At 63.7% G+C, this 13,272-nt stretch overlaps 1 protein-coding gene across 1 annotated transcript; it reads right to left on the bottom strand.

Annotated features, from left to right (window-relative positions):
* Positions 1-101: 101 nt before the first annotated feature.
* On the bottom strand, positions 102-8,951 carry LOC104377196 (bactericidal permeability-increasing protein-like). The gene is made up of 15 exons (XM_086622943.1): positions 8,837-8,951; positions 8,029-8,143; positions 7,337-7,465; positions 6,520-6,675; positions 6,006-6,069; positions 4,090-4,153; positions 3,575-3,666; positions 3,248-3,424; positions 2,932-2,991; positions 2,650-2,817; positions 2,160-2,227; positions 1,928-1,970; positions 1,486-1,549; positions 919-995; positions 102-193 (listed from the first exon to the last, which is right to left on the bottom strand). Exons 1-15 carry the CDS (start codon positions 8,949-8,951, stop codon positions 140-142), a joined length of 1,446 nt encoding a protein of 481 aa, XP_086479069.1. The 3' UTR covers positions 102-139.
* Positions 8,952-13,272: the final 4,321 nt, after the last annotated feature.

Consider the following 13,272-nt stretch of genomic DNA (forward strand, 5'->3'; position numbering starts at 1 on the left):
GTGCCCCCGCCACGAGCCGGGCCGGGGCAGGCGGTGAGGGGCTGCGGCGGAACCGGGAGTCTTCATCTGTGGCAGCAGCGCCAGAGGGAGGGATGGGATGGATGAAGCGTTTCTGGTGCTTGAGGTGGCTCTCGCTGGCTTAGTTCCGTCCCCGGGGATAATAGTGAACATCTGCTCCAAGCAGCAGGAAATTCTGGGAGAAAGAAAGCAAGCGGGGCGCTGCGACAGGCCCTGGCAGCCGCTTTTCATTGCGGGCTGCCGTGCTGCCCAGTACCCACCCCGCCTGGGGAAGGAGGATGGCTGGCGCATGTGGATCTGCCAGCCCCTCTGCCTGATTTGAGCCCTGGAAGGGCTCTGAAGGCGTTTCACCACCACACCTCGCAATAAATAATCAGCATCCCAGTCGGGGCACCCCTCTGGGATCCCCAAGTCCTCCCATAATGGGTTTCCTCCGCTCCCTAGGACCTGGCCGGGCTCCTTCTGCTGGGTCAGCAGGTGCTGCCTGTCCCACTGTGGGCAGACGCGTCTGGCAGCAGCTGCTCCGCACTCACGTGCAGCACCGAACCGGGCACTGCCAGCCGGGGAGGGCAGGGGCTTGGGGTGAACGCTACTGCAGAGCTCTGTGCTATAAAAAGCACCGTGGGAAATCCAGGCCCTGGGTTTAAGAACGGACGAATGATGCGGTGCTGTCCTGGGGGCGCAGAGCCCAGACCCCCACGGTGTGGACGGGAAAATCGGGGCTCTGGTTTGCAGCTGGAATCCCTGCCGAGCGTACGCTCCTGCCCACTGCCCAGCACGGGCTGGGGAACTGCCTTTGCACGCTGTGCCAGCAGCAGCAGGCAGCCGGGCTCTCCGGTGGGGGGGCTTGGCAGCAGCGGAATGGGCTCTGGCCGGAGCTGGGCGCTGCCCCTCACTCACCTGGTGAAAGCGCACGAGGATGTTGGAGAGCTGTATTCTGTCCGGCAGCGGCAGGGGGAAACCCTGATCCAACCGGTCTGGAAGAGACAAGGCACGTGGCCGCATTGGGATGGGAACCGGAGCGAGAGGGAGCACGGGCGGTGCAAAGTGGCAGCCGCCTCCTCCCCCGGCCCTCTCTTTGCCCCCACCCCAGGCTCCCCAGAAGGGCCAGGGGTGCACGCTGTGCCGTGCCCCTCTGCCGCCAGCCCCGCTCAGGCCCCACGTGCTGGGGAGTCAGGAGAAGCAGGGAGTGGGGAGAGGTCTGGAAAGCATTAGGATGTGTGTCGGGCTCATTGTTTCCATTGTGTTCACCGCCGGATGCGTGTCCCGGAGCCGAGGACTCCCGCACGCCGCTGCCCGCAGCCGGCCTCTGCCACGCGCCTTTACTGCCGCCCCCTGCGCTCGCTGCAGGTTTTACCTGCGATGTGGCTTGGCAGCAGGGATTTAATTGGCGAGCTGGGCCGGCTCCGACGGAGCGACTTGGCCAGCAACTGCTCCAGCACCCCCGCTCCCCCAGCAGGTTCTCACCGTTAAGACGCGGGAGCAGGACACTGGAAGCAAACATGTTCATCATGGACTGGAGTGTCCGTACCTGGGGAGCGGAGAGAGGGGGAAGGAGAAGAGCTTCAGCCTGCGAAGAGCAGGTGACCGGGCACTGCAGGATGATTAGGAAAAGCAAGAGAGACGAGGAGCTGGGATGGGCACACGCTTCACCAGAGACCCACGGCTTTGTCTGGCCACGCTGGTGGGGCCAGGGGCGTAGGGGTGGGAGAGGCGGTGGCAGCTGCCTCTGCGGCCTCTCCCAGGCTCGCGGGCTGAGGCAGGAGGCATCCGTGGGGTCAGTGTGGGGTCCGGGGTGCACCCCCAGGTCCGGTGTTGGGGGCCAGGGGGGAATGAGCCCTGTCCTTGGCCCCAGCAGGCTCTCACCCCCATGCTGGGGGCTCTGGTCATGGCCCAGAGGGCAGCTTACCTCGAAACTGCCAACATCCGAATGCTTCAGGGAGAGCTTCATCCTGCGCAGACACGAGCAGTGCCGTGACGGCCGTCCCCATGGAGGGAGCGGTTCCCACCGCGATGGCTGTGCGGTTCCTGCTCCCTCCAGCCCCAGCTCATCCCCAGCACCCCCCCACCTCCGCTCTGTCCCCGGGAGCCCAGAACAGAAGCACCCCCCAGCCACCCCCTGCGCTGCTCCCACTCCGTACCTGCCCACCTCCAGGCTCCCCACTATGCGGCCGGACCTCACGCCGACGACGGCAGACACGTTGCCTGTCTGGGGAGAGAGTGCAGCGCTGCAGCAGCGCTCACCCCACCTCCCCCCAAACCACACACCCGGGGACCGGCTCAGGCCAGCCGAAACGCAGCGGGACCACTGCCCGCCCAGGGGCACGTTCACACACAGCCTTAACCCTGGCATTTGTAAGCTCGGGAATTTTTCTGTTGGGCACAACCCCCCTGCGCCGGGACTGGGCTGGTTTGGGGCAGTGTCTGGCACCTCTCCTGGCAGGAGCGCGGCAGCAGCGGCTCAGCATCGCCGAGCGCAGCGGGACGGTGCACAGCTCCAGCTCCCGTCTCTGCCCCACTGAGATGCAGGGGAGAGCTCACCGACGGCACTGTGTCAGCCGGAGCTGCGGCTGCACCCGGAGCCGCCCAGCCAGGACCACAGTCACCACGGCACGCTGGGCCCAAACTCACCAGGCTGAGGAGGAAGAGAGGAGCCAGGCTGGAGTTGGGAAGGATGGCGTAAGCCTGGATGTCCACAACAGGCCTGAGCGAGAGCCCCTCTGGTCCGATGCTCAGGAATGGGGCGGAGGGGGCGGACAGCTTGAGCTTCATCAGCATGTCCGGGTATATCTTCTCCAGCTGCAGAGGGGCAGGGAGAGGGTAGGGACAGCGGCACAAACCCCCATCGCTGGGGGGGACCACCTTGCACAGAGCAAACCCCCGACTGCGGGGAGGCAGGGCTGGACCACTGACCTGGGGGATGAAGGCTGAGAAGGAAGAGGTGTTCAAGTGGAAGACAACACCCTTTGGGATCTGCGGAGGGAGGACGGTCACGCCGGAGCGATGCGGCATGGCCGAGCCCGCGGTGAGATCGACCCTTCCACCCCCGCGTGCTGCTGTGCCGTATGGCCCCAGCCCCATCCCGCACCCCCCAGCCTCCGGGCAGGGAGCCGGGGGAGCCGGGGGAGCTGGGGAGCCCTCCGAGACCGCAGGCTGCTGCCGGAGCTCCTCTGCAAATGGAGCACCCCGGGGGTGCTGGGACAGCCCCAGTCCCACCTGCGCAGCTCACCATGGAGTCTGTGATTTCGAAGACCAGGGCTCCGGCTGCGTGGTAGGCAAAGCCAGCGGTGTTGAAGAAGTAGCTGGAGGCTCCGAAGTAAACCATGCGGTCGTGATCCGGGGGCAAGGCCAGCGCCAGCGGAGGGAAGGGGACGGCAGAGCGGTGGGCCAGGGAGAAGAATTCACCCTGGGAGGAGGGAAAGAGGTGAAGCAGGAGAGCAGAGGGTGGTGGGACTCAGCTGGGAAACAGCATTTGCAGGAGGCACCCGAACGTGGTTCCCACTCGCCCATGGTGATGGCATCAGCCCCATCAAGCTTTATCAGGGCAGCCTCTCACCTTCAGTTCCGCGTCCAGCGACTGGGCAGTAGCAGTCGGGGGTGCCACCAAGGAGTAATCGATCCCAGCCATGGCATCTATCCTGGCTGTGACTGTAAAACGGGACAGATAGATGAGCGGGAGGGAGATGGCACAGGAAAGCTGGGAGCAGATTGCATCCACTGACATCCAGTCAGTGCCATAGCTGGGCTTCCAAAAACCCACGTTTCCCTCCTGCCACATGGACTAACTCCTGGCCCCCAGGAACGGCCTGTGTTCCCCTGCCAAGGCAGCCCGTGCTCCCGCCGGCTCTGGGGCATGGCTCATTGGGTGCTGCCTGCGGCTGAGCCGCCTGCACTGCCTCTCCCCGCGGCCGGAGCGGTGACAGGTCTCTGCTGACCAGTGTTCCCCACTCCCGGCTTGGGTGCCCAAATACAAGGAAATGGGGAGCGGACACGAGGTGAAGCACTGTCCTCGTGGCCGGGAAGCGCTATGGAGAAACGCTCCCACAACCCTGCGCAGTGCCCGCCTGGTACCTGGCAGGGTCTGGAGGTAGGGCTGGAGATCACGGCGCACAGACTGGACCACGGTCTCGCAGACCTGCGGGCGAGAATGGCAGCGAAGCTGAGCAGGGGCAGCTCTCCTGCCTCAGCCGTGGGCTCTGCTGTGCTGCCCGGTGCCGTTCTGAGCCCGTGCGAAAGCCTGCTCAAATGGAAGGGCACAGTGACACTTGTCTCTGCCCATCAGGCAGCACATTAATTAAGTGTCCAAGATACAGGAAAGGTTTACACCTGCAAACATGTGCTTACAGCAAGCTCCCCGTGCACAGTTCGGCTGCATCGAGGCCCATGGAAGGAATCTCACGTGTGCCCTCAGACTGTTCCTACCTGGGATGAACGGTGCTCAGCAGCCCAGTCTTGGCTGAAGTGCAGCAACTGAAAGGGTTAACCCACCCCGCAGGGCCAGCAGCACTGGATGCACCGACAAAGCAGAGTTATCCCAGCTCCCACAGAGGAGAGGAGCAAATCCCTCTGCCACTGTCATCCACTGGCGAAGCCTCAGCATTACCGGGGGATTTAATTGCAGCCTAAACACTGATCCAGGAAATTTACTGCAGGGCACGGTCCTGCAGACGGCTGAGATAATCTGCATGAGCTCTTTTCCAGGGCTTTGCCCATTATGGCACAGAAGCTGCCAGGCAGGATCAGGGCATCGTCTGTCTGTCCGGGCATCCAGCCCGCGGCAGCTGACAGCGAGATGCGGTGGAAGAGCAGCGACCACACTGGCAGCAACGCGGCCACGGGCTGTGCCGTGCTGGGGAGGAAGAGGAGGGACAGAACCTTGGGCATGGCCTTGTCGCAGAGGGTTGCTGCTCTTCCCTGTGCCCAGCCGATATTCATCTGTCTCTGCTGGAAAAGCCCCATCGCTGCCTGGGAGCACCGAGCTGCAGACGGGCAAACGCAGCCCTGACCCCAGGGAGCAGGATCTCCCCGGGAGTGGGATCTCGCTGGCACGGGGGGCACGAGGACTGCTCAGCCCCTGCCCTCTCCTGCCCATCACTCCTCATGCCAGCTCACACGTGGAGTAAGACACTGCGCACCATGCACTGGGCAAAGGGGGCTCGGACACGCTGCAGGAGGGGCAGAGGCAGCAGAGATCCCCTCGGAGTCCCCGAGCTGCCCTCCTTCCAGGAGGCAAAACAGCAGAAAAGGCCTTTGAGCCCCAGCTTCGCTGCTGCTGCCAGCCCGTCTGCTGCCATGGTGCCCGGGGGCCTTGGGAAAGCCACTACCTGGCATCGGGAATAGTGCCCGGGCAGGGTGGGATCTGCTGCGGGAGTGGGATTTGCCTGTTCTCCAACTGCCTCCTTCCTGAGCAAGGTTCACAGCCAGGGAGGCTGTAACTCGTGCCAGTTGGCCTTGTAGTAATTACTGCTAACAGCTTGTTCCTGTGTCCTGTCGCAGCTCTCCTGCATGTAGGCTTTCGTGCCGGGCGGCGGCACCGGGGCCTCCCTGCCGGACCCCGTTACACCGAGACGGCGAGTGCCTGACATCCAGAAATGAGAATTTCTCCCCATTGCTCCCCAAAGCGTTCAGGAGCGCAGCCGTTTAAAGGACAGCTCTGATCAGGTTTCCTCTGTTCCAGGGAGTATGGCCAAGGCAGAAGATCTAATTAACTGACCACATGGAAAGAAAAGTCTTTGTTAATTAGGAACTAATTATGCTGGCCTTTGGCAAAGGCTGCAGGTTTTGGATTCAGCCTGAGCAACACGGAGCTGCAGGGACTGCAGTTAGTGATGCCCATTCCTCTCGTTTTCACCAGATCGGCAACGTGCCCGTGTGCTCTGGCTCTGGTTAAATCCCTCCGTGGGCTCCGATCCTTCCCGTGCATCAGCCAGGAGCGAGGGCTGGAGGGCACCAGGACGCCCGGAGCTCTGCCTCCGCCGCTCACCTACCTCCCTCTCCAAGCTCCTCCTGAACGGGGGCTCAACCGCGCCGTAGAAGAGGTTGTAAAGCCATCTGCGGAGAAGAGAGGAGTCCTTCAGCTCAGAGGCTGCTGCAGGAGTGTTTGCCAGGAAAGAGAGATGCTGGAGATGTGGCACACCGGGAACGGCATTCCCATAGCAATTTGGCACCGAGCTTCGCCTCAGGCTTTACATTTGCAAACAGACCTGCTGGTAAAGCACGTGCAGGCAGGTCTAGTGACTGCCCTCAGTGTGCAGCCACGGCAGGACAAATGCGGAGCAGGTTTAAGTTCATTCGGTTGCACGGCTGGGTGAGAGGTACATCGCAGGAGCCCGGAGGCAGCTCACTGCTGGGCACAAGTGCGGGCAGCCCGCGGGCAGGAGGGGCAGCCCCCACGGGCCACAGACATCCGACACCTTACTCCTTGCAGCAGGACCTGGAAGCCCATTCCCCGGCAGACGGGCTGACACAGCGTTTCTAGGCCGGCACGGTGGAGATACGTACCCAAACTTGCCCGAAAAATGTACCCGGACTTTGGAGATGCGGGTCGTGCAGTCAGAGGTGTCGATGGTGGGCTTCCCCGAGGCGTCGCTGCCCAGCTTCAGGTCGATTTTGATATCAACGTTCTCTACCTTCAGGTCAAACGAGCCATGGTCCCGGCTGCAGGGAGAGGAGGATGAGAAAGGGACAAATCCTGGGGAAGGGACCCCAAATCAGCCAGAGCTTTGGGACAGACCTATCTAGCTCAGGCTCTCCCTTGTAGTGAGCACCCAGAGGGGACCAAGAAGGATTTTACACTCCAGGAAACCTAATTTCGCCAGAGCATAAACTAGGAGAAGTAACCTTTAAATAGAGAGGACCAAGAGCAAGTGGGGGAGATGGAAGAGAAAGGACCGTTGGTGCACAGCTCCTCCATCGTCCACCTTCTTCTTGCCCCCGCCCCGTTTTGTCCATCTCAGTGGCTTTACGAGCAGCAGCGACCTCTGCCCGCCCCGGGTCCCGGCTCAGGTCTGTCCCTGCGGGTGCTCAGGACGGTACCCCCAGTGCCAGCGAGAGGGGAGATGGCTTTCACATCGTCTTCCCAACCACTTGGGAGTGGAAGAAAAACTGCCCGGCCAGCTCCGAGGGCTCCCAGTGTGGAGGGAGACCTGGCGGAGCTCCCCCAGGGCGAGGGGCTCCCCTGGGGCCAGGGGCTCCCAGAGAGCAAAGCGACAGCTTCCCTGGCACAGGGGAGGGGGAGAGGAGAAAACACCTGTCCAGACCCCGAGCGGGAGGCGCAGAGCGAAGGGCCAGAGCGGGGAAGGGGCGGCCGGACACGCACATGAAGTGGATCTTCACCCGCCAGTTCCCATCCACCTCGGCGAAGGCGTTGGAGATGGAGACCTGCAGCCCCACGTTGGGGACCAGGGAGATCCGCGAGTACGGCAAGTGGAAACTGCGGAGGTCCAATCTAAAAGAGAATAAATACAAAATAAGAGAAAAGTCCCATTGCAGGGGGTGCCTCACCCTCCAAGCACGCGGCTGGGGCGGGAGGGAGGGACGGCGGCCACCACGCCGGCAGCATCCCCAGCTCTCATCCTGCCGTGGCAAAGTGATGCCAGGCTGGGACGTGTGGAGCAAAGCGGTGCCTCTGGAAATGTGGTCCCTGTGGCCACCCGGACAGCAGCTGGAAACCCCGTGCAGTGGGAGCAGAGAGGTGCCACAAGGCAGCGAGGAGCCAGGATCGCCACAGGGGCTGGGGTCCTGCTCCGCAGGGGGTACGGGCACCCCGCTCCCGCAAACAAGGCCACCTCCACCACCTGGGCGTCCACTGCGCAAACCCACCCGCACCCAGTGCCAACACCCCGGTTCCCTTTCCCCCTTTGGGCAGGGGGCAAAGCAGGAGCGTCTCCACCTGCACCGAGCACAGAGCAAACGTCGCAGGGGGCTGTGGAGGGGACAGCACGGTCCTCCCCCACCCCTCCTGCCCCTTGCGTGGGGTGTGGGGGGCAGAGAGCAGCTCCCAGGGCTCACCTGGAGATCTCATAGTGCAGCTTCCCCACGTGCCGGATGCGAAAGTCACCCGAGATGTCCGGCAGCTTCAGCTGAGCCAGCTCCTTCTCCAGGACTGTGATGCCGTACTGATTGGCTGCAGGGGCAGAGGGGGAGCGTCAGCGCCGTGCAGGGAGTGGGCACTGGGCACACAGCGAGAGGGCTAAAGGAAACACCAAGGCGATGCCCTGATTGCTTCCCAGCTCCCAGGCTGTGTCTAAGCTAATCTCAGTGCGCGGAGCCCTGGGAGCCGGATGGCTGCTTGCCCACTGGCGAGCTCTGGGGGCAGGTGGTGGCCAGGCAGCAGGAAAGTGGGCAGAGGTCCCAGTCCCGGCTCTGTGGGTGCTGTGGGAGGGGTACGGGAGGCCCCAGACACTGCATCGCTCTGTGCCCAGTGCCGGAGGGCAAAGCTGGATGGAGCCCATGTCACAGGGAGCAGCACAGTGTGAATGGGTGCTGTGTCCCTGCATCCCTCCGGGAAGGGGGGGTCCTGTCCTCCGCTCCAGTGTGACTCGCGGAGCTGCCGGTGAATGAGCCGCTTCTCGTGGTGCATTTCAATCCATAACCGCTGCCTCCATGAACCCACCCAATGCCATCCATCTCCATCCCTGCCCCCCCGCACCTCCCAGCCCCTCTCTGCCGCTTGCTGCTGCGGGACTCACACTGGGCTGCCTGGACTTCAGCCATGAGAGCAGGACCCTGCCACCCCCTGCCCTGCGCCTGCCCTGGCACAGCCCGGGCACAAGCCCCTGGCACTCCCGCGAGCAGGGAAGGCAGAAGCTGAACCCACCGTAGTCCAAGCCCGCCTGCGTGATCCTCACCACGAAGCCAGGGTTGGCAGCCCCGGCGAGTGCCAGGCACAAAGCCAGCGCCCCACAAGCCACTACCTGGCTCTGTGTCCCCATCCAGGCTGCCTCGTGGTGCCGCGTGGCTGCTGGGCTCTCCCTGCCCACGCCACCTTTATATCTATGCCAAAACGGGAACCGCGGGCGAGGGAGGGGTGCCGAGCTGCTGACGCAGCCTGTGCAGCGTGTGCCCTGGAGCCCCAGAGCTTCCTGCTCTGCCACCGCCCCGCTACTCTGCACAGGTGGCACCCATGCTTACGGCACGCACAGCACCGCACGGCATGGCACATGGCACGGCACACCTGCACCCGGGGCACACCGGTGCCTCTCCTCGCAGGCAGGGATGGGATAGAGAGAACCGGGAGGTGACAGCTCAGTTTCCATCTCTGCGGCGGGTGTAAACGGTTCCCAGCAGCAGCAGCAGGTTCCCGGTGAAGCAGCCCTGCTGCGGGCACGGGTTTGGCGCTGCCACCTGCATCTGGTGGGGCTACGTTCTCGCTGCCTCCTCTGCTCTGCCTTTGCCGAGCAATGGCTGCGAAGGGGCTGGGCTGCCCCCAGGCTGGCTGCCAGCCCTGCTGCCCCCCAGCCCTGTCCCACACCCTGCAGAGCTGGCGAAGAGGCACCTGCCCATGCCAGGCGGCCGCAGCGGGGCTCCAGGGGGGACTCAATCAGCCGGGTGCCCTGCACCTCCAGCCCTGCCACAGGCTCCCGCACAAGCCCCAGACACAAACCTCCTGGGGCCCTGACATGTCACAGCTCTGGGGCTCACGACGTCCGGAGACGGGCGCGGGAGCTGGGTGCAGCCAGGCAGGGGTGAGGGGCAGCACCCGCACAGCCCCCACTGGGGAGAGCAGGGCTGGCCAGACCCTGCCCACGGGCTGCAGGATGGAGGTGAGGGAAGAAGAAATTAGTAACGGTACTTTCACTTCCCGTTGGGGAAGCGGAGGGACGGGGCGCAGGAAGCCCGCGGCAGCTGATGCCGGCAGATCTCGTGCCGGAGCCAGGGAAGTCCTGTCTGCTGGAGGCAACATCCTGGAACCAGGAGCTTGTGAAACGCAGCTATTGCCCAAGTGCAGCCCCCAGCACGGCCGTGCCCTGCAGCGCTGCAGCCCCAGGAGGCCCTGAGGGATGGGGAGAGCAGAGCCGGGGGGGACGGTCTGTGCTGGAGGAACCCGGCACGTGGGGGATCAGGGCTGGAGAGATGGAGGCTCTCGGACCCACTCTGCCCTTCCTCGTGTTTCGGACAGGACCTTGCAGGCTGCCTGGCAGACGCACAGCAAAAGCCCATCAGACTTCATGTGGCTACAGCTTTGGAGAGCGGCACCGCAGTCACTGTCGGCTCTTGGATCCAGGGTAGGAAAACAAGGACACAGCAGCTCCGCAGGCCTGGTGCTGCTGGTGCCAGCTGGAGTGGGAAGAGCCATGTCCCACAGGCACCCAGACAGCATCCATGGGCTGCGATCCTGCCATCAGTGCCTGTCCCAATCCATCCTTGGGTTGAGGAGCACACAGGCAGAGCTCATTTTGCCCAAAGAGAAGCAGCCAGGAGCAGAGGAGAAGGTTGGAAGGCGAAATCCCCACCTGCAGCCCCGTGGTGCCTGGACATTGCTGCTGCCCGTCGTCAGCGCTTTGCTGGGTCTTGCTCGGTGTGGAGGAGAGCCTGTCTCCTGTCCGTGACACCACATCTCGGCACGGTGGTTTCAAAACAATGTTTAAGACATTCAGGATGAGCAATGAGGAACCAGAACCTCTCCCATGAGGAGAAATGACATTTTATGGGAAGCAGCCCAAAGAGGAAGCAAAACCAGGAAATGTTCCTTCTGGGTTTGAGCACATTTGAAAGTTCAGCTAAAAAAGCTCTTCAAACAGCTCAAACCCTGACCAAACACTCCCGTGTTTGGTGAGGAACAGCTGAACACACGTCCAGCATGGGCTGGTCCCAGCAGGGCTTCTTGCAGGGGATGCCAGGAGGGAGCTGAGCGTGAAATCCTGCCCTGCCCAACCCAGCCCTTCAGAGGGGAAAGGCTTTGCCTGACGGGCAGCTCTGCCAGTCCCGGGAGCGCGAGGGCTGCTCCGCTGGGGAAGGACCGATCCTCCCAGGGCTGCCAGGGCTGGGGTTTGTTGGGCTGTACGTGCAGGAAAGGGGCATCATCAGACGGGAGCGTGGGGCCAGGAGGGCACGGAGCTGCGGGAGGTCCCTCCCTGTGCTGCTGGCTGTCCCTCACCCAGGGCTGCAGGTCAGGACCCCCTCCTTGCTGTCCCCAGGCCACCCCCCGGTCCCCAGGTCAGGGCTTCCTCTGTCCGCACACGCTCCTCAGCACGTGTGGGCAGTTCCCGATCCTGCCCACAGCTCTTTCTGCATCTCTCCGGTGATGCAGTGGCCCGAAGCACCCTGCGATTGCCTGCTGGGGCTGCCTGGGGACCGGGGTGTTGGCTGGGGCTCTGCTCCATCCCCAGCAGCCACCAGCTCGGCTCTGGTGGGCTCGCTGCCACACCGAGCCCCTTCCCAGGGGAGCCCCCGGCGAGGGCTGCCTGCACTCCGCTGTCCCCGGGACGCTTGGCAGACGCAGGGCAGCGCGGCAGGTGCTGTCACTCCTCGGGCTGCCAGCAAGGACATCCAGACACCTTTGCCTTCTGCAAGGAAATCTGCCCACATCCGTTCCGCACGGTGCCACAACCACCCGGGAATTCCCCGGTGCCAGGCCCTGCGGGCTGGTGCCAGAGGCATCGCTGCTGCCGCTGCTCTGGAGCCACGGGGCAGGGCCGTGGGCTGGGGAAACACAGGGAAAACCCCGGGGACTCCGCGAGAAAAGCGAGAACAACCTGGCTGGTTTGGGGACATTGGAAAAGAGAAGTCCACGGCCAGAAATAAATAAAACCTCCCTCTCTCTGTTTCCAGCCAGGACAAGCTCATGGCCACCAACAGGTCAGGGCTCCGACCAGCCACCCTGGGTGTCCCCGGGCCCACAGGGACCCGCAGCTCGGCAAAGTACTGTCAGCGTGGAGATGGGAGGCTGCAGCTCCTGCCCGCTCCCATGCATGTGGGTTTGCTGCCGCTAGCGCTGCCCACCATCACCTGCAAGTCCCTGGCAACTTTTGATCCAGCAGCATCTAAAAATACAGCAGGGGACGCGCGGGGGCTCCTCCGCTCTTGTTTTCCCAGCTGCGGGATCGCCGCGACCCGGCCCCAGCTGTTTCCGGAGCCAGACGGGCTCTCTGCCAGCGCCGTGTCGCCGCTGACGCCAGTCCTGACCGCTGCCTCAAAACCGGGCAGCCAGGAGCACCCCGACACTAATAAAGCAGGAGCCCGGCAGGACACGGCGAGCAGCTGCACCCGGCGGACAAGGACGCTGTGTGCAGGGACAGGGGCACAAGCAACGAGGGTCCCAGCAGGACCCCAGCCCCAGAGACCGTGGCCGATGCTGCGCTCATCACCCTCACCCTCCCTCTGTCCCAACGTCCCAGTGACGTCCGGCAGTCCCGTGGGACCAGCACTTCAGCCAGAGCATCTCCTGAGCCCGCTGCAGGCTGCCATCCCCCCGGACAGGCGGGCTCCTCTTACGGCACGTCAGCTTGTGGCACGAGCTCCGGGAGACAAAAGGGGACACAGAGCCAAGGGGGATGATTTTACAGAAAAGTAAAAATAAAAATGCAGGAATGGTGACCTCGGGCAGAGCCGGGGGGATCTGAATGGGGGCTCTGTGCCGGCGGAGGAGCAGGGCAGGAGGCCACATGCAGCCAGTCCTGGCAGCTGGTCGGGACAAACAGGACGTGGAGAAAGGGAGCAGAGGAGGAGGGTGAGCTCATGGGGTCAGGGGCCCCAGGACGGTACCCGGGAGCCCCCCGGGAGCTCTGCCCAGCACCCCTGCTCCCCCCTCCAAGACGTGCTGTCCCAGGGAGGCAGGAGGGCATGGGGAGGGCTGGATCCAGCCCCGCTGGGTGCATTTGCAGGGGGGGCTGGTTTAGCACAGCTGGTAAGAGCACCCCAGGACCCGGGCCGGCAGCTGCTGCCCTCGGGCACTGCATAGTGCTGGCATGGTGGGGTCCCACTGGGTCCTTCCCCTCCTGCTCCCCAGCACCAGTGCTCCAGAGGGGTCCTACCTGTTGGCGTGGGCCCCCAGCAGCCCCGCTGCCTCCCAGAAGGTGTATGAGCCAAAGTTTGTTCCTGGGCTCATTTCAGAGGTAACCAGGCAATTAAGGAAGGTCAGAGCATGAGCTCACGCCCCCCTCGCACTCAGCACCACTGTGAAAAGGCTGAAGCAGAGTGTGTGAACCAGCCCAATTAAAGGAGCAATTGGCCACTGGTGGGGAGGGAGGCACTGGCCCAGTTTCCATCAGGGCTCCTGGGCAGACGGCTCAGACCGGGTCTGAGCCACGGGCC

The sequence above is a fragment of the Tauraco erythrolophus genome, chromosome 18 (genome assembly GCF_009769465.1).
Source record: "Tauraco erythrolophus isolate bTauEry1 chromosome 18, bTauEry1.pri, whole genome shotgun sequence".
NCBI classification, from domain to species: Eukaryota; Metazoa; Chordata; class Aves; order Musophagiformes; family Musophagidae; genus Tauraco; species Tauraco erythrolophus.